Below are 18,874 nucleotides of genomic sequence, written 5' to 3' on the forward strand. Positions count from 1 at the left end.
CTTCAGAGGGAAAGTTTAAGGCAAAATAATTTAAGTTTAAGGGGTATCTAGGCAGTTCGAGAAGTGACCAGGAGCAGCCAGTTCATCTTAGTTGTGGTTCCAACTACAGTCCATTCTAAATTATTATTGCTTTTGGCTTATGACAAGACACTTTATATAAGGCCAGTTTGCTACTTTATACCAATTAGGATTTTTCACAGGCTCCCAGTGTGCAGTCTGGATGCTATTCTTTGGTTACATGTCCTGTTCACTGAAGGTACTTATCACTGCATTTTACCCTAGCCAGCTCTGACGACTAAAGGATCAGGATGGAAAGCAGTTCCTTTGGGGATAAACCTGGAATATCAGTTAATACTGAAGGTAAACAAGATGACAGCTGCTTGGTATAAATCTAATTTCATTTTCCAAAGCACAAGAACCATGCTCAGCTGGACCGACACCCGGGTGGGTCCCTGGCTGAGACCTGTGCTCATGCATACCCCAAACCCTGGCCTCTGTGTGGCGGCTGGGAACTTCAGGGCAAGGACACCTCTAGGAGTCAGGGAGAAGGGGCCTTAGGAGGCAGCTGTCTTCTGGGTCCTGATTAGTAAATTATGTGACCAGTGTCCTGGGGTTGAAATGAGGTTCTGGAGCTGTGAGCCACAATTGCCACCTCAAATTTAGATTCCCTCTTTCACCCGGTGGTAGGTATGAGATCAGCTGAAGCTGCAACCTTTGATGCTTTTGTAAAGCAGTTCCCATTCTTACCCCAGGCAGATGCTTTCGGTTCTGTCTTAGGGTCTTCCATGTTGGTTTGTCATGATCTTTTGCCAAATCCCCTATTTCTTTGATGCTGTCAAAATATGGGTGCTGCAACAGCTGTTCACAAGTCAGTCTCTCTGCAGGGTTCATGTGGAGGCAGCCCTAAAAGAAAATTCCATCTTGTTACCTTTTAAAAATAATACTAATATTAATGTCACTTTTTTCTTACAGTCTAATCAGTTGGGAATAAGGGTGGGGGGGTAGGGAAAAAAATCCCAATTTTAGTTCCTCCCATGATCATTCCTAAATGGATAACCACCTAATAAATAGTTTCTAGAAATAGTAACAAAAAATCACTTTCCACTTTGTTCTTTTCTTGAGGCAGTTGGTGCTCTGCCCTGAGGGAGTAGTACAGTTCACCTCAGTGTCCAACTTGCATTACTCACTTAGCCTATTTGGTCCTTTGCATATACTTTGTAAAAACTAGGTTTTTGTGGGGGTTTTTTTTTGTTTTTTTACTTTAAACAATAACTACACGTGGTAAAACTAAAATGCCTACAAGATTCAGCAAAGTCTCTCCACCACTCTAGTTCTTCCATTCCCCCTTCTAAAATCAAAATTTTGTGTGTGTGTCTATTTCTTCAAAAATAGTCTATGCATTATAAGCACGTATGTCTGCATGGAAGGAGAGGAATAACATATATCCCTTTATATTACACCATTTTTAACTATTTGCTTTCCCAGTAAGTAGGCTATAGGGCTCATAATTGGATAGATTAAATCTCATGACCCCATCCATACCCCAAAGAACTGTCTCACTTTTCAATTATGTTATAAATGCATCATAAGTGTATTAAATACTTTTTAAATGAGCGGGACATTGACAGTAACTTGCAAATATTTTGATTGTTACCTCATTTACGTAAGACCTATATATTTCTGAAAATATGTATGTATATAAAGTTTTAAAATCAAAATCTACTTCAGCCCTGGCTGATTTGGCTCAGCGGTTAGAGCGCCGGCCTGCGGTCCGGAGAGACCCGGGTTCAGTTCCCGCTAAGGGCACTTACCTCGGTTGCAGTTTGTCCCCGGCCCTGGTCGGTTGTGCGGGTGGCAGACACTCGATGTGTCCCTTTCACATCGATGTTTCTCTCTCTCTGTTCCTGTCTCTCCCTCCCACTCTACCTGAACAAAAAATAGAATAATGTCCTCGGGTGAGGATAAAAAAAAAAAAAAAAAAATCTACTTCAAGTATACTAGGGAGTTGGCTTTTTAAAAGGATCCTCTGGCTAAACATTTTTTGAAGAAAAGGATCCTTTTTAAAAACCAGTACCACTCTGAAATTTCTATTTTGTGTAAATGTAGACGTCAAAATACAGTTAGGTTTATTTAAAGTGAAAAACATGCACTGGTCTGTGTGGCTCGGTTGGTTGGGCGTTTTCCCAGGTGGAAGTTTTGATTCCCACCCGGTCAGGGCACATGCCCGGTTGCGGGCTCCATCCCCAGTAGGGGGCGTGCAGGAGGCAGCCAACTGATGTTTCCTCTCATATCCATGTTTCTCTCTCCCTCTCACTCTAAAAAATCAATAAAAAAATATTTAAAGTAAAAAGCACTTACAGACGTTTTTATTATAATAGAATGTGACTCATTTTAAAAACTGAAAATATTTATACTTTTCAAAGTAGAAGAATTCTAAAGGAATACTTTTCAATCTGTGGATTCCCCAATGACAATAGCTGCTGTGTGCTCCCTGGCTGGGTGGAAGCCATGGTTTTACCTTCAAGAGCCCCAGGGCAGGATAAGAGATGTTTGGAAATTTCAATTCAAGTGGTTCCTGTTTAAAAAAAAAAAAAAAAAGGGAGGGAGGGGGGAGAAAAGAGCTTTAAAAAAAATTTACAGCATGTATTCAAATATGAAGTTATCTCAGATTGCATTTCTTTTGAGTGAGAGAAGCATCTTCCTGGCACCTTCCTGGCCTCCTCCACCCTCTGCCCACCATACCTGTCACCTGCAACAACCGCCCCATGCCTGTTTCACAAGCTCCTTCTCGTTCCACCTCCAAATTGCTTTTCAAATTTTCTCCCTAACCACTCCTTTCACTTCCTGAAGAACTAATGCAGCCAGCAAATTATGAGAAAACAACAGTAGTGAAAGAAAAAATGTTGAGCAATTGTTATTTCCTTTATTTCTGCCTCAGTTTATATAACTTGCCTTGTCTCAGAATAATTTTTGGCACCGATATTGGCTTTTATATAAAAGGATCCCATTATTGCCTTTATTGACATTCACAAAAATGGAGCTTAAAAATTTATTTATTTATTTATTTTGTTACCCAAGTGTACGGATGCTTCTTGGTTTTCTGAAATAAACACTGTTGTCTCCTACCACAAGAGCCTGCTGTTTCCCTGATTATCCTACTGTTTGAAGTGTCTCCCAAGCAGATATTCATCAAACTCCCTTTGGCCATACAAGACTATTTCACCCCAGTCACATGCTGGAGTCAATGAGAAATAACAAACAGGATAAAGTGGGAGGAATGCCCAATGTCAGACAGACAGGCCAGTTAAAGAGATATACCACGGACGAAGGCTAATTGGAGAGGGCAACTGAGAAAAGACAAGCCAGCCAAGCTGAATAAAATAGATGAGCAGCTGTGCTGAGTGTGTGAGCAGGAGGCTGGAGTGGCTGGCTGGGCTCCTCCAATGAAACCCAATCCCTGGTGCTGCGAGCACAGTGTTATTTTGGACAGGGAACCAGCCAACAACAACCAATTCCCGAGTGTGCTCTTACTAATCACTGATAAGAAAAACAGACAAGAGCCTCAGTTTTGGAATGCCCTACGATATACAGGGAGAAAAAAAAAATCCTAAAGCAGATTTACATTAGCCCTTTAGAGTAGCTTCCCTACCCCCAGCTTAAATCAGTGACGTTCAACCAATGTGCTGCAAGAATTTTTAAAACATGCAATACCTGACTATTTAGTCAGGGGCAATGACCTCTTTTCCCTAAGATTGTTAAATTTAAAAATGACAACAGCCAATATAACAATAGTCGTCGGGTGTGAGTGAATAAAAATTACACCTATTTTTTTATGTCAGATCTTCAAAAAAATATATTTTTTGGTGTGCCATAGAATTTCAGTAATTAGTTTATATGTGCCATGAGATGAAAAAGGTTGAACACAGCTGGCGTAAATATTTCTCTTGCTATTTCTGTGTGTTGAACCTGAGCACACCTGGGGATTGACTTGACATCTGCTGACATTGAGCTCTGCTGTCTCAGCGACAACGCCTGGGCTGAGGCCGGCCGGCTGGCTGTGATATAATGGGCCCATCCTGCCTGCTTAGCCAGTTTTCCCGGCCCCAGAAGCAAGCAGGCCTCCTTCCAGCAGGGTTCCTGACCAGCAGAACGACCCAGGCACAGATGTTGAGCCAGTACATCCCCTCCGCTGCTTCTTCCTGTGTTTCTGTCAACAGGAAATCCCCTGCAGGACAACCTCTGGGAAACCATGGGAAGCTTTTACATTTACAAAACCTGGGTTGTTTCTGAGGTTTCATCGGTAGACAAGGGAACAGGAAATCGATAAGGGATATTTAGTGTGGTACTGGGAATGTCCAGGTCACAAGGGAGCCAGCTGGGTCACCCCCCATATGCCAGGTGTCATTCCTGCCTCTGTCCCAACGTGCTTCCAGCGTGACCCACTTTTTCTCTTGCTAGTGGCTGCAGGGAAGAGGAAGTCTTCACTGTGAGACAAACCAAGGGGCTGAGGGAACAGAAGCTTGACATAACTTTCATGTGGAAACTGAACAAAGGGGAGGTTTAGTTTCAATTTGAAAGTACTTTTTTCAGATAGTAGAAACTCGGGATTTCACAAACCTTACCTGTGCTCTGAAATGCTTTTTATTATTATACAGTCCCATTAGAAGACAAATATTTAAAAACCATAGAGAAAAAAAATTACTGCATCAGAAAGAGACACAGTTAATATTTTTGTATATATCCTTGCAGCTATTTATTTCACATATGTAAAAAGCTTTGCATGATTTTCCAAAGATTGTCATATTATTTTATACTTATATATAAATATATGTATTATGTACTAAATATGTATTAAAATTATGTCAAATTATATAAACACATATATACAAATTATATATGTCAAATTATATATTATATATGACATAAATTATGTCAAATTATTACATAATGTTTTATAACCATTTTTTCATTTAGCAATATGTTGTGAACTTTTTTTCCGGTGAATACATAAAAATATATTTTTACTGGCTATGTGGTATTTCTATTGTAAGGATATATCATACGTTATTTAATTTCCTACTCGTGGGACACTAAAGGAAATTATTTCTATTAAAGAATGCTATGTCTTTATACCTTTGTCTAATGATTTCACTGGAATAAATTCTTGAAAACAGACTAAGAGTATGCACATTTTAAATTTTTCAGTTTTTGTTTTTTTTAGAATGGGTGTGGCCCCACATTAGCCATGGAGGACAGGTACCAGAGTGAGGCTGGCCATGCAAAGTCATTACTATTCCCCCAGTGGTCTGGAGAGCAAGAGCACAGTAGAGTAAGGGATTTGGACAAAGCTGGCTTTTCCTGGATGAGTCATTGTCTAAAGGTGATTGGCTCTGAGCTAGCTAGCTTCAACTGCTGAAAATGAAAAACGTGAAGTTAGGGCAGGCACACTGCATTCCTGTCCATCATGCTTGCTAACCTCTGCTATCAGCAGCCTCTAAGTTAGCACTGAAGGCCAGGGTCTTGCTAGCCAATTTGCCCCAATTTTTTTTTTTCACTCTTAGACTGACCTCCAGTGCAGACTGGGCCACAGGGCTCAGCCAAGTGAGTAACTAACAAAACCTAGTTAGCCTGCAACTCCCCTTGTAAACAGAATGATCACCACTAAAACACCCTGGTAACCTCAGCCCTGACATGCAGAATTCTTTCCAAAATGGGTCACTCACCATATCTTCAGGATCCGGAATTTTCACCCCACTGAAGTACTGATTGGTGCTAAATACTTGCTGGTGCCTAGGAATGAGATCTCCTTTGGACAAGAAGAAAAAGGAAGATAAAATGAGATGTGTTAGCAAGCACTGATCTGTGGTTTCCCTCCTTGATGCTGTGTCTCTGGGCCTACACCTACAAAGGCTGCAGTCCGCTCTCCCTGTCAGAGAGGCCTGGAAGCAGCCTCAGCAACCTATACTGAGACCTACAGTGGGCCAAGCGCTGTGTTAGGCACAGAGGAGGCATGCACAGAAATGGAAGGCTACAAGGTTCTTGCCTCTCAAACTAAACAACTCAGAAGCACACACACACAAATCAAACATCACCCTCATTTTTAATAGCAAAAATGCAACAATTACAAATTCATGTTAACTGAATCCTGATGGGTTAAGACAAAAGTGTATTGGCTTAACAGAACAGTGCCTGACACAGAGCAAGCACTCAATCAATATTTGAGGAAGGGAGGAAGAGAGGGAGAAAGGAAGGAAGAAGAAGGGAGGGAGGGAGGGAGGGAGGAGAGGGAGGGGAACCATGGAGGATCTAGCTAGAAGGAATACACTTCTAAACTGGAACTACCTTTTCTTGTTTCACCAAGAAGCAATTACCTGAAAACCCCATTTTCTCTGCTATTTAGAAGTACTTATGAGGTGCTTCTAAAAGGAGCATTTATATTCTGGGGATTATGTGAGTCTTACTCTACCTGAATTTTGGCCAAATCAACTAAAATCACCCTCATGTAAAATTCTAGGGAGAGTACACTTGAAGAGGAATTTTGTTCAGAGAACACAAGGAAATACTCAGAAAAGGGCACCCCTGAGGCACACAGGCCCATTTCCCAGAGCAGAATGAACACCCCCCCCCCGCCTCGGATCAGGATCCCAGAAATGCTGCTGTTGGACTGGGCTGGGGTTCCTACCCCAGGGTATCAAGTTGTCTAATTTTACCAGTTTGGTTTGGAAGTTTACCTCTCTCTCAAATCCAAAAGCTGCTGAACCACCCCAGTTTGGATGAGCAGCCAAAATATACTCTCTCATGCCTTCGGCACGGCAGCAGTGCCTGTTCCTTAATAACCTTCTTCCATTAGAGCTGGGGGGGGGGGGGGGGGCACGGCGAGGTGTCCTGAAACCACCAGGGGAAACGGCCAAGAAAGGCTGAGTGCCCCTGGCAGGGCTCCCAGGGCTCCTGTGTGTCCTCAACAGAAACATCAGCAAGTATTTACTGCCTGCTACGTGCAGACGGTGGAGGACAGAGAGAAATTTAAAAAATGATTTCACCCTCAGGCAGCTTACAGTATACTCAGGAAGATAAAAGTAAAAGACATGGTGACGGCAGGTGCTGCAAGAGTTTAGAAGAGGAAAGTTGGATTTAAACTGGAATACTCGGGGGAGTAGCAGCTAAACCCCTGGCTGTTGAAGAGGACAATCACAGCTAATGGGTCTTTCCCTCTGTCCCTCTCCTTCCCGCTCTTCTCCTCCCCTTCCTCCCTCCACCTCAAGAGCAGAAAGGAAGGAAGGGGCTTTGGGTGAGAAAGCAAGACAAGAAGAGTGACATCAGAACAACTTTCTTCCTGACACGTAGGAGGTTGAGAATCTCAATAATCCAAACTAGCCTGGCAGGCTGGAGTCACGAACGGCAATGGATGAATTACCACATCATCATAAATGAAATTAAATACATCAGCATCCTGTAAACTGCGAAGCCCTTATAGAAATGTATGTTTTTATTGTTGCAATGATCATTATTCAGAGTTTAACTTGATCCAAACTATGCCAAATTGACAGTCGTATCTTTTTGGACAATTTGTACATACTCAAAACTGTGGATTCTTTTTATTAATACAAATGCAGACTCCTTTAATGGAGTCATTTAAATGAGATATTGAGGGTGTCCCTTCTTTGAGACTAGGAACTTGGCTCTGCCCTGCACTGTTTGGATAAAACTATACAGTTTCCCCAAAGGTGAGACAGAGACACCACTTACCCAAGGTTTTCCTGATCAGATAGAGCTGATCCACATCTGATTTTCCTGGCCACAGAGGCACCCCTGACAGCAGCTCCGCAAAGACACAGCCAACGGCCCAAACATCCACTGGGGGGCCGTACTGCGCATCCCCCACCAGCAGCTCCGGGGAGCGGTACCACCGGGTAGCCACGTAGTCTGTGTAGTAGTCACTCGGTCCAGCTGGCCAGGGAGGGGACATGGGAAAGAGCAGTGGAAACGCGGAATCCAAACCGGAGACATCCTGCTTGTGCCCCATTCTGTGGCTTTTCTAAATCGGTGGTTCTCACTACTACTCGCATGAGAATCACTTGGAATATAGAATTTTTTAAATTACTGATGCTTGGTTGGGCCTCACCCCAGTCTGATGAAACCACAATCCCTGGGTAGGGGGTGGGGGGAAATCAGTCCAGGTTTTAGAGTTCTAGTTCCCCACGTGATTCCAATCTGCAGCCAAAGTTGAAAACCACTCTTCTAAAATAGTACTTCTGGAAAGTACTATTTTAGAAAAAAAAAAAAAAAAAACTATTTAAAAAAAATAGTACTTCTGGAAAGTACAATGGTAGAAACCGGGAGGGTAACATTTTTTTTTTAATCCCCACCCGAGGATATTTTTCTATTTGTCTGCAGACAGAGTGGGAGGGAGAGAGGAAGAAAGGGAGAGAGACAGAAACATTGATGTGAGAGAGACACATCGACTGGTTGCCTCCCACACAACCCGACCAGGGCCAGGGCCAAAGTGCAACCGAGGTACGTACCCTTGACAGGAATCGAACCTGAGACTCATTGGTCCGAGGGCCGATGCTCTACTGCTGAATCAAACTGGCCAGGGCCAGGAGGGTTACTTTTTAATAACCACTTCAGTGTGGTATAATGTACACATAGCGTACATTTATAAACCACTGTATGTGTCTCCGTGTTTCCGGTAACTACATAATTAATTGTAGTTTATAACAAGCTTAGGCCCTAAATTTATAAGAAATAGCTTTCTATAGTATTTAGATTCTTTATTATACAAAGAATCTTTCCGTCTTTTACACTTCAGGAGAAACTTCATACTCACTCAAAAGCCGAGCAAATCCAAAGTCACAAAGCTTAACCACTGAATGTTTCGTGATGAGGATATTTTCTGGCTTCACATCTCTGTGTATGCACTAGTCACAGAAACGGAACCAGAACAAGTGATTAAAGAGCAGCTATAATATGTGGGATAAATAAAACACATGAACAATTAACAAATAATCGAGAAATCGTTTGAACCTCTCACTGGCCTTTTGAATAATGGGCTGCAAAATACCAAAACTTGCCAAACAGCAGCATGAAATGAATCTAGTACCATACCTCTCATACCCTGAATCATCCCAAATTCCTGACGGGCCCCAACAGACCAACAAGGGCACTGAGGTAAATTTGAATTTTAGTTAAACGATTTTTTTCGTGTCAGTGTGTCTCATGTAGTATTTGGCATGTGTGTAACCTGGCAGCCCCAGGGGAAGGGGGAATGTCCACAGGCTCTGGCTGAGGCCTCCTCCACGAGCGCTGACGCAGCAAGTTGGTCCACAAGCAGGATCACGATTCAGTTGTTTAACAACAGAACAGGACGAGCCCTGGGCCTGCTGAGATAAGCTGGGGAAGAGAAGGGCGGACCCGAGCTTGCTGAGAGACCTCCCTTCCAGCTCTGACATTTGTCCCGACGAGATAAACAAGAGTAGGCCGCGCTCAGCCTTTGGAGAGAGTCACTAGATGTCAGCTCCGTCCCACACACCAGTGTTCTGAGCGCCACAGCCACGCCACAGTTTAGACTCGAATCACCTGGGGTTTCCCAGCCACAGCTGACATTGTTTTACAGGGAGATGTTAGAAGACTAAGAATTTTCACATGATTTTCTTATTAAATACTTTTCTTGGCAAAGAACAAATCAACAACCTAATTAACAACTGCATAAAAACAGTTGGGTTAAAATACTTTTCAGGGTATCTAATAATCCTCCCTTCTTCCAAGCCTTTTTCTCTCTGGAGAAGACTGTTGGATCCTTCTGCAATGAGAGACCCTCTATGGCTTGCAGCTAAAACCCTGGGCTATTCTTGACTTTCTAGAATTTGGAAAGAGGACAGAGGTTCTTCTTGGGCCTGGCCTAGTACTCACTCCAGAGGACTTTCAGGGTGAGAGATCAGTGTCAGTGTTTCCCCAAAAGGGTATTAATTACTCTGGAAAAAATCTTGGGAGACAATTTCTGAATTATTTTATTACAATCTCTCTGGTTCTCAGCAATTAATGGCCCTGAGATCTCCTCTTTTTTACCACTGGCTTCACATGTTACTATAAATGGCTACACCCATGGATATCATGATGACAGATGGTCAGCAGGACTTGTAAGCAAGAATGTGCTCCTATTCTGTTCTGGGAATTCTTTACAAGTTTCTACACCCTCCCCCCATCAGCACATGTGGCCAAACAGAGAGGCCAGGGGCTCCCCAGGGAACTGTGGTACGCAGTTATCTTTAGTGTCCCCGATTGTCCCCACCAGGCCCTTTTTGCAGTCTCTCTTGCTCTCTCATCCTCAGGAAAGTGCTAACCCTCACCTGTGGTAAATAGCAATATAAGGTGTCCATGCTCCTTGCATTTTGACAAGGACTGTGGCCTTCAGCAAGGTGGAGACTCAGTAGGGAAAAGTTCTGACTACCATCACATTTCCCCCTTTGGGAAAGGCAGCATCAGGGAAAATCATTTAGAACAGCTTACAAATGAGGATTCAGGCCCACCAGCTAAATTGATCCTGGCCGCCGATACACTGACATAGTGCACTCAGATTGCCCCTGTGGCCAAAATGAAGCTCTAACAGTGGCATGTGGCTTCTGTGTGCAGGGAGTGGGCAGTGCTGTGTTGGAGGGGGCAGCAGGCTTCCCAGCACCTGTGAGGTCACACCAGCTGGGTCCGCCGCCTCTGCCAGGCCTTGCTGTGGCCGGGGCTGTCCCAGGCTTCCACTGGGCTGGTTCGTTCCAGACCTGGCACTCACATCTCAGCAAAGCAGACACTAGCACTGGGCATTGTGCTTGGGACGCCACCTACTGCCGCTGAACAGGCAGGAGGCAGGGGGGGTCCCCTCCCCAGGCTCAGAGCCTTCGGAAGGCAGCAGACCCATACACACTCCAAGTGGTGCGATGCTACCTTAAATCTGAATAGCTTCTGATGAGTATAAATAATAAAAGCTCGTCTTTTAGGTGACCTGAACAAGAAGGAAGAGTTAGGTTGGCATTTTTAGCCTCAACTTACCCCAACCAAGCTTAAGAAGATTTGGATGAAAAATGATATCTACAAAAGCATGATATAAACGTTGAACAAAGGCTCCACCTCTGCTTAACGGCAGCCTTCTGATTTTTTAAGGGAGATCATGAGACTTACATTGTGTTTATGGCAAAAATTTACAGCTTGCAATGTCTGCCAAGTTATGCTCTTCACGAGATGTTCTGGTACCCTAGTGAAAATAAAGAAGCAGCACAAACACATTCCTTAGTGTTGCCATGGAATTCAGCTCAAGAAAGAAAAAAGTAAACTAAGGCTTAAATAGTGAAATATCCTAGGTCGCACACAGAGTCATCTAACTCATCGAAATGTCATTGCAGAGGTCCCAAGTGTCAAGAACACGTGACCAGCACACTGCTGAGCTCTAGGGACAGCAAGCTAACAACACCATCATCTACTCCTGCAGGGAGTGCCCATGAAGATGCACGGGGACTTCAGCAGGTACTTATGACCACCAACCTCAGATACTGTGACACCTCTGGGAACTGCCTGGTAGCTTGAACTCCTTTTCTATAAGAAGCTTTGTGTTGCTGGAAAGTTAGTCAATATATAGCATAAAATACGCTGTTTGTTTTTTCAAGTAGCCCCATACTAATGGCCTTGCAGCACAACTCCTCTCCTATGTGTGGGTACAATGTTTCTCGAGGCTCTCTAGGCAGGATTTTTTTTTAAGGTAATGAAGATATTGCTGAAGACAGGGAAGCGGTTTACATTGCACACCATGTAACAAATGTTAACAATAATTAAAAACCCACACAGGCAGCCTGGTTCTCCCCCCACACTGCTCCTCCCTGGTAGCTAGCGTCACCACCTCATCTGTCCGCGTGTCCTCTTGCAGCATCTAAACATGATGCCCCTGTTCCCAGCACTTCTTCTCTGATGTTAAACTTCTATGACCAGGCCACGAACAGCCCCAGCCGGTCCTTTGAATGAATTAGAAAAAAAAGCACTTCCTGGGAAGAATTTTTTTAAACTAGGCAATGAATGAAATGGACTCCAAAGAGTGTACAGTTATTTTCAGAGACCTCCGCCCACCAGCTGGACTGTGTTGTTTCGAACCAGACATTAAACAATGTTGTTGTGGTCCTCAGCCAGAACTCAGAAGTAAGCCAGGGAGGAAACTCTTGAGAAGTTGTGTTAAGGTGACAAAAAAAAAAAAAAAACTCACTTCCAGCCTCTGGGAGGGGCTACAAGGTCACTGTTGTCGCAGACCAGATGTTGAGGAAATCCTTTCAAGCAGATAAGGGGAGGCTTGAACAGTGGGACAATGTGGAAGAGGCCACTTCCAGGAAGACCAGTTGGGACATTTCTACACCAGAACTATGTCCCTGGGCTTCGAGTAGCTTCTCTCTAAATTCTCCTTCTTGTTCTAGTGGCATATAGGCACAGATGCTAGAAAAACTCACCTGTCTAGAAAAACGGAACTAAGACAGGAACATTCTGGGGGAAATACTTTTCCCCAGCCTCCACTTTTTGTTCAGAAAAATGGAATACATGTTGATTATTTAATAAATTAACTATGAGTAGAAGGTTATCAATCCCAGGCAACTTTAGTCTCTAAGAACATTTCCCAATAGAAATTATTTAAAAGGAACATTTAAAACTAAATTATAATAGCATATCATCAATGCTCCCCTGAGGCTGAGCACGCCTATTTATTACACAATTCCCAAGTGTGAAACCCACCCCAGCCGGGGCTCGAACCAACAGCCTGGGTATGTGCCCCGACCGGGACTGAACCGGTGACCTTCCAGTGGGTGCACAGGACAGCCCACCATCGGAGCCACACCTGCCAGAGCCCCATTTCTTCTCTGAAATGCCAGGGGGCCTCAGACTCTACCACGAAGATTCTTTTTTTTTTTTCTTTTTAAAACAATCCTCACCCAGGGATATATTTTTATTGATTTTAGAGAGAGAGGGAGGGGTATATATAGAGAAAAAAAACATCAATATGAGAGAGAAATATCAATCAGTTGCCTCCCGTATGTGCCCCAACTGGGAATTGAACCTGCAACCTATGTATGTGCCAGAGTCAAACCCAGTGTCAAACCGACAACATTTACACTCCAACCAGCTGAGGCACCGGCCGAGACAGCCTCTAAGATTCTTTTTGGCTGATGATGATAGGAGCCAGGTTTGTCACTGCTGGAGAAGGGACTCACAAACATGGGAAGGGAGAACATGGAATCGATTACATGGTGTTGGACATACACTTCTGTACAGAAGGTGCTGTCCTGGAAGGGGTGCTCGCTTGTTGTTGTTTTTTTGATCCTCACCCAAGGACATTTTTGTATTTATATAGAGTGGGAAGGAGAGAGGGAGGAAGAGAGAGAGAAACATCGATGTGAGAGAGACACATCAACTGGCTGCCACCTACACAACCCCATGGGGCCGGGGCAAACTGCAACCGAGGTACGTGCCCTTAGCGGGAACCGAACCCAGGACTCTCTGGTTTGCGGGCCGACGCTCTAACCGCTGAGCCAAACCGGCCAGGGCAAGGGGTGCTCTCTTATACAGAGTGTTCCAGAAAGCTCTCTGCTTCCCTACATCACACAAAGTGGTTCAGTGAGGAGATGTGGGCAGATTTAGGCCTATGTTTTAAAAACAGACTCTTCAGGATTTTCTGGGGGACTGGCATGAGAAAAGGAGAGAAAACAAGAAATGACATGAGGGTTAGTTTGAGGAGAATGCTGTGGGGGGATCTGGTTGGGGTGGGGGAGGGTGGATCAACGAAGATGCTTCGGGGACATCCAGGGGAAGACTCTCAGGAGGCACTTCTGAACTCGGAAGAAGGACCAGCTGGACATGTAAAGTGGGCAAGCAGAACACATGGATAGTACTTAGAGCCCTAGGACTAGAGGAAGCCACCTAAGAAGTGAATACAGGAAAAGAGGAGGTCAAAGTCCAGAGGCCTTGGAACCTGTAGAGGTCAGAAAGCGGAGGGGACCCAGCAAGAGACGGGATTGAGCATCGAGTAAACGAAGACTCAGGAGAACAGTGTCCCTGAAGCCAGCTGCGGAGAGTGTCTGACAGGCTTCCGAATGAAGACGGTGGGCTGAACAAACCCGCCGGACCTCACCCCCTCCTCCAGCCTGACTAGAACTACACAGAGAGATTAACAACACACACACACACACTAGAAAGCAAACAACCTACATGGTCAGAGAGAATAGAAAAAGAGATGAACACACTTGGAATCTGAAAGCAGTCGGATGAATGGTAACTGAAAACATTGTAGAAAGCTGAAAGCTAATCCCGGAGAAGGGAGCGTGAAGGACCAACCAAAGAACCCTCGGAAGGCTCGGGAACCGGCAGCTAAGATCTGCATGGAAGTGGGAGGGAAGGAGTGTGGAAAACCCTGTTGGGAAACAATGAAATCCCTAGACCCCCTTCCCTGTTCTACTCCAATAGGGGATATTCTTCCCCTCCTTAGTAGATGGCTGCAGGTTTATTTTCTGGGGAGGATAAAATAGAGGACATTTAGTGCAGTTGAGGCCATAGATACTGTCCCAAAGGCAGGCGATTAAATGGCTGATACATACTAAGTACTGAACGCTGCGACTCCCGGCCCCCTTCCTGCACTCGGTCCCGAGAAAGCTGGCAGCCAGACTTCACGCTCTAGGTCAAATATTGGGAGATGTGTTTGGGGGAAGCTTGGGAGGAAAGATCTTGGCATTTCCCAGCAAATGGTCCAGACAGACAAACCCGCAGTGAAGCTCAGCGCCTCCAATATTCCCCACACTAAACCATGGGCATCAACCAGAGATTAGATTTGCCCAAGAAAGTCTCAAATAAGAAAGTTAGAAATCACAACAAACAGAAAAAAGAAGAACAAGAAGAAGAACTCAAACGAAACAGAAAGTATGGAGAGTGGAGAGAACATTAAAAAACAAGAAAACATTAACGTCCTCAGAGGATGGCACAGGAAAGCTGCCGCACCTGTGCAGTAAGAACAGGACACTGCAGGAAAACAAGAGGACCCGAGTCAGACATCCAAACAACAGAAGGTCCAGGGAGAGAGAACGCAGAGAAAACAAAGGATAGGAAATCAATAACAAAACAATTAAACACATGGTCTTTTCTCGGACGGAAAGGGTCCACCAAGTGCCAGAACAATAGATGAAAAGCACAGCCCGCAAAGTTCACGATTCAGAATGCTATGAGTAAAGGAAGGTTCTGGAAATACAGAAACAGGACTTCACAAAGGAGCGGCACATAGCACAACAGACTTCATACAGCACCAGGAGATAGAAGGCGTTTAAAAATGCCTCCAGCCCTGGCCGGTTTAGCTCAGCAGTTGGAGCGTCCGCCTGCGGTCCGGAGAGACCCGGGTTCGGTTCCCGCTAAGGACACGTACCTCGGTTGCAGTTTGTCCCCGGCCCTGGTTGGGTCGTGCAGGTGGCAGCCACTCGATGTGTCCCTTTCACATCAATGTTTCCCTCTCTCTCTCTTCCTCTCTCTTCCTCCCACTCTATCTGTACAAAAAATGGAGAAATGTCCTCAGGGGAGGATAAAAAAAATAAAAATAAAAATGCCTCCAAAAGTTTGAAGAAATATTATTTTTCACCAAAAACAAACAAAATATTAATCAAATATGAAGAGAAAATACTTTCTACATGCAAGGGCAAGGTCTCTCTCTCTCTCTCTCTCTCTCTATATATATATATATTTATCCTCTCCCGAGGACATTTTTTGTTCAGATAGAGTGGAAAGGAGACAGAGAGAGAGAGAGAAACATCGATGTGAAAGGGACACATTGAGTGGCTGCCACCCGCACAACCCAACCTGGGCTGGGGACAAACTGCAACCGAGGTACGTGCCCTTAGCAGGAACCAAACCCGGGTCTCTCCGGACCGCAGGCCAATGCTCTAACCGCTGAGCCAAACTGGCCAGGGCTATATATTTAAAAAAAATTTTAATTCCTTTATTGATTTTAGAGAGAGGAAGGGAGAGGGAGAGAGGGAGAAAAACATCGATGAGAGAGAACATCGACTGGCCGCCTCCTGCATGCCCCCCACTGGGGATTGGGTCCACAACCTGGGCATGTGCCCCGACCAGGAATCGAACCAGCAACCTCCTGGTGCATGAGTCAATGCTCAATCACTGAGCCACACCAACTAGACTCTCTTTCTCTCTAATACAATCTTTCTCGGGAAGCCCCCTGGAAAATGCACTCCACCAAAAATGAGTGAACTATCAAAGATTCCTGAAGACTTGCCACGAGAGGAGCAACAGGAACTTCTAGCAGGAGGTGAAGGAAAATGACGGGACAATGACTGCATTCCAGGCGTAGAAAGCAACCCATCCAGACTGGAACAGCGTGACTCAAGAGCCAGGCATGTTGAGGGTTGTCATCACCATGCCCTCTGCCTTATACCATCTTAAATAAATATGAAAATATTTAACAAACTTAAAAGCTTTGGAAGAGTCTGGGTGTTTGGCCAGACCCTTCAGGCTAAAGCAGACATTCTTAAAGCTGCAGCTTCTGCTGGCAAGTCGAAGGAATTCACTCCACTGCACAGTGTGTGTGTTTCCCGGCGGCTGGTAAATGGTGCTCGTGGCTGAGTGGAGAAGGGAAGGTGCCCAATTCGCTCTGGTCTTTACTGCCTTTGGGAGCCCCCATTTGGATTCTAGCTCAAAGACAAGCTGTCCCATTAGAGGAATCATGTATAAACTCAAACTTAACTTGTGAGAAAAGTGGCATTTGAGCTTTTCTCCCAGGCCTGGTTCTCCTCCACCTTGGGATTAGGCAGTTTAACTGAGCAAACCTTATCCCCATTTCCTCTTCCGAGTGAACAGTGCACCAGGAACCAACAGGATCCAGCCTGGGCCTCTTGGGCTCCCAGCCAGCGGGGCAGGTCTCCTGGGATTTGTACTCCTGAAGACGTCAGCTCCCCAGATCTAGAAATGTGGGTCTAGGCAGGGTAGGAGAAAACGGAGCAAGGACACTCGCTTTATTTTCTGTCCCAGACCAAGGTGGGTGGGGCTCAACAAGGTGTGTCTTCATTCCCTGCATAGCCAGGTGGTCTTCCTTGGGGTCTTCAAATGAGTGGCCTCACCGAGAGCTACCGTTGTTGCTCTGCAGCCCACCGGACTGTCACTCAGCTCAGCTCAGCAGAGGTGTCCCTTCCAGTGAGGGTGAAATAGAAGCATCTTCCACTAGTAGGAAGAGGTGTAGGAGGAGTGGACTCCTGAGTCCTCCACCAGTGTGACCTCGCGGCATGCTTCCTGCCTGCTTTGGGAATTTTGTTTCACCCCCAGGAACAGAAGGGGGTCCCAACTGTTTGACTCCAAGGGGAGATCAGGGGATGGGACATTATGAGAAATGTCTGTAGTCTAGACTTCTATGTGACTGTGCTATCTTTTTAAAGGATTGGAGATGGGTGTGCTTGTCCAAAATAAGTAGTAAAACCAGAAAGAGGAAGAGAGGAGATCCAGGAAGTAGTAAATCCAACTGTAGAGAAATGCAATGGGATTCCGAAGATGACAGCAAAGGGAAGTCCCAGGGAGCCAGCTGGATGACAGGCTGGGAGCACGAGCCAGGCAGAGGGAGAATGGGGTTCTAGGGTCAGGGTGTCAGGGGGAAAACAAAGGAACGAATGAATTATCTGATGAGATTATCCTGTGGGAAAATGTGTTGACAAGCTATTAGAAAGAGTGACAAAAGGTAGCAAAAGGGTTAGATGTCAAGCAATTTTAAAAAACCAGGCAAATATCAATTTGCAGAAAAAGTACGAAAGAAAACCCTAATATGGTTAAATGCTCAGCTGTAAGTAATATTTACATAGGCATAATAATGGAAACAATGAATACTGAATTAATAAAATTTAATGTAGCTATTTTGGGGGAGTAGAATGGGGAAATAGGGAGGATAATGGTATAAGAAAGTGAAATTCTCATCTATCATAACAGAAAGTCTATAGATAATGTCCAAATTGGTAAATCAATTTATAGCAGTACATCATTCTTTTTATATTATATAAAATTACTGGATTTGATTTGCTAATAATAGATTTTTTTAATTCCTCACCCAAGGGTATTTTTCTATTTATCATCAGATAGAGTGAGAGGGAGGCAGAGAGAGAGAGAGAAACATCGATGTGATATTGGTTGCCTCCTGCATGACCCAACCAGGGATGGGGATGAACTGCAAGCAAGGTATATGCCCTTGACTGGAATTGAACCTGACTCATTGGTCCGCAGGCTGATGCTCCAACTTCTAAGCCAAACCTGCCGGGACAATTTGGCTAGGGATTTTTACATCTACATTCATGAGAGATATTTGGGGGTATTTGTCATTTCTTTTCTTGAAATGTCTTCATCTCATTTTTTTTTTTTTTTTTTTTACATGATCGTTTAATTCTTTGATTTGAGACAGAGAGAGAGGGTGGGAGAGAGAGAGAGAGAGAAACATCATTTTGTTGTTCACTTATTTATGCATTCATTGGTTGCTTCTTGTATGTGCCCTGACTGGGGATTGAACCCGCAACCTTGGCATATCCGGACGACATTCTAACTAACTGATCTATACCCCCAGGGCCTCATCTAGTTTTAGCATCAGGGTATAGTGGCCTTATAAAATGATTTGGGAAATTTTTCTTCCTTCTATATTTTCTAAAAGAGTTTGTGTAGGATTGTTATTATTTCTTCCCTATATGTTTGATGGAATTCATTCATCAAATATTTTATTTATTTATTTACAATTTTTTTTCCTTTATTGATTTGAGAGAGAGAGGAAGTGAGAGGGAGAGAGAGCGATAGAAACATCAATGAGCCTTGGCAGGTTTGGCTCAGCGGTTAGAGCGTC

The 18,874-nt window shown here is 44.4% G+C and overlaps 1 protein-coding gene across 1 annotated transcript in view; it reads right to left on the reverse strand.

Moving 5' to 3' along the window:
• Positions 1-18,874, reverse strand: part of CDKL1 (cyclin dependent kinase like 1) — a 51,441-nt gene that overhangs the window by 1,000 nt on the left and 31,567 nt on the right. Inside the window, exons 4-9 of the mRNA XM_036270699.1 lie at positions 11,167-11,239; positions 8,828-8,918; positions 7,747-7,947; positions 5,724-5,806; positions 2,519-2,575; positions 748-903 (exon numbers count right to left, since the gene is read on the reverse strand). Coding sequence (XP_036126592.1) covers positions 748-903; positions 2,519-2,575; positions 5,724-5,806; positions 7,747-7,947; positions 8,828-8,918; positions 11,167-11,239 — 661 coding nt within the window. The remainder of the gene's footprint in view (positions 1-747; positions 904-2,518; positions 2,576-5,723; positions 5,807-7,746; positions 7,948-8,827; positions 8,919-11,166; positions 11,240-18,874) is intronic.

The sequence above is a fragment of the Molossus molossus genome, unplaced genomic scaffold, assembly GCF_014108415.1.
Source record: "Molossus molossus isolate mMolMol1 unplaced genomic scaffold, mMolMol1.p scaffold_m16_p_1, whole genome shotgun sequence".
NCBI classification, from domain to species: domain Eukaryota; kingdom Metazoa; phylum Chordata; class Mammalia; order Chiroptera; family Molossidae; genus Molossus; species Molossus molossus.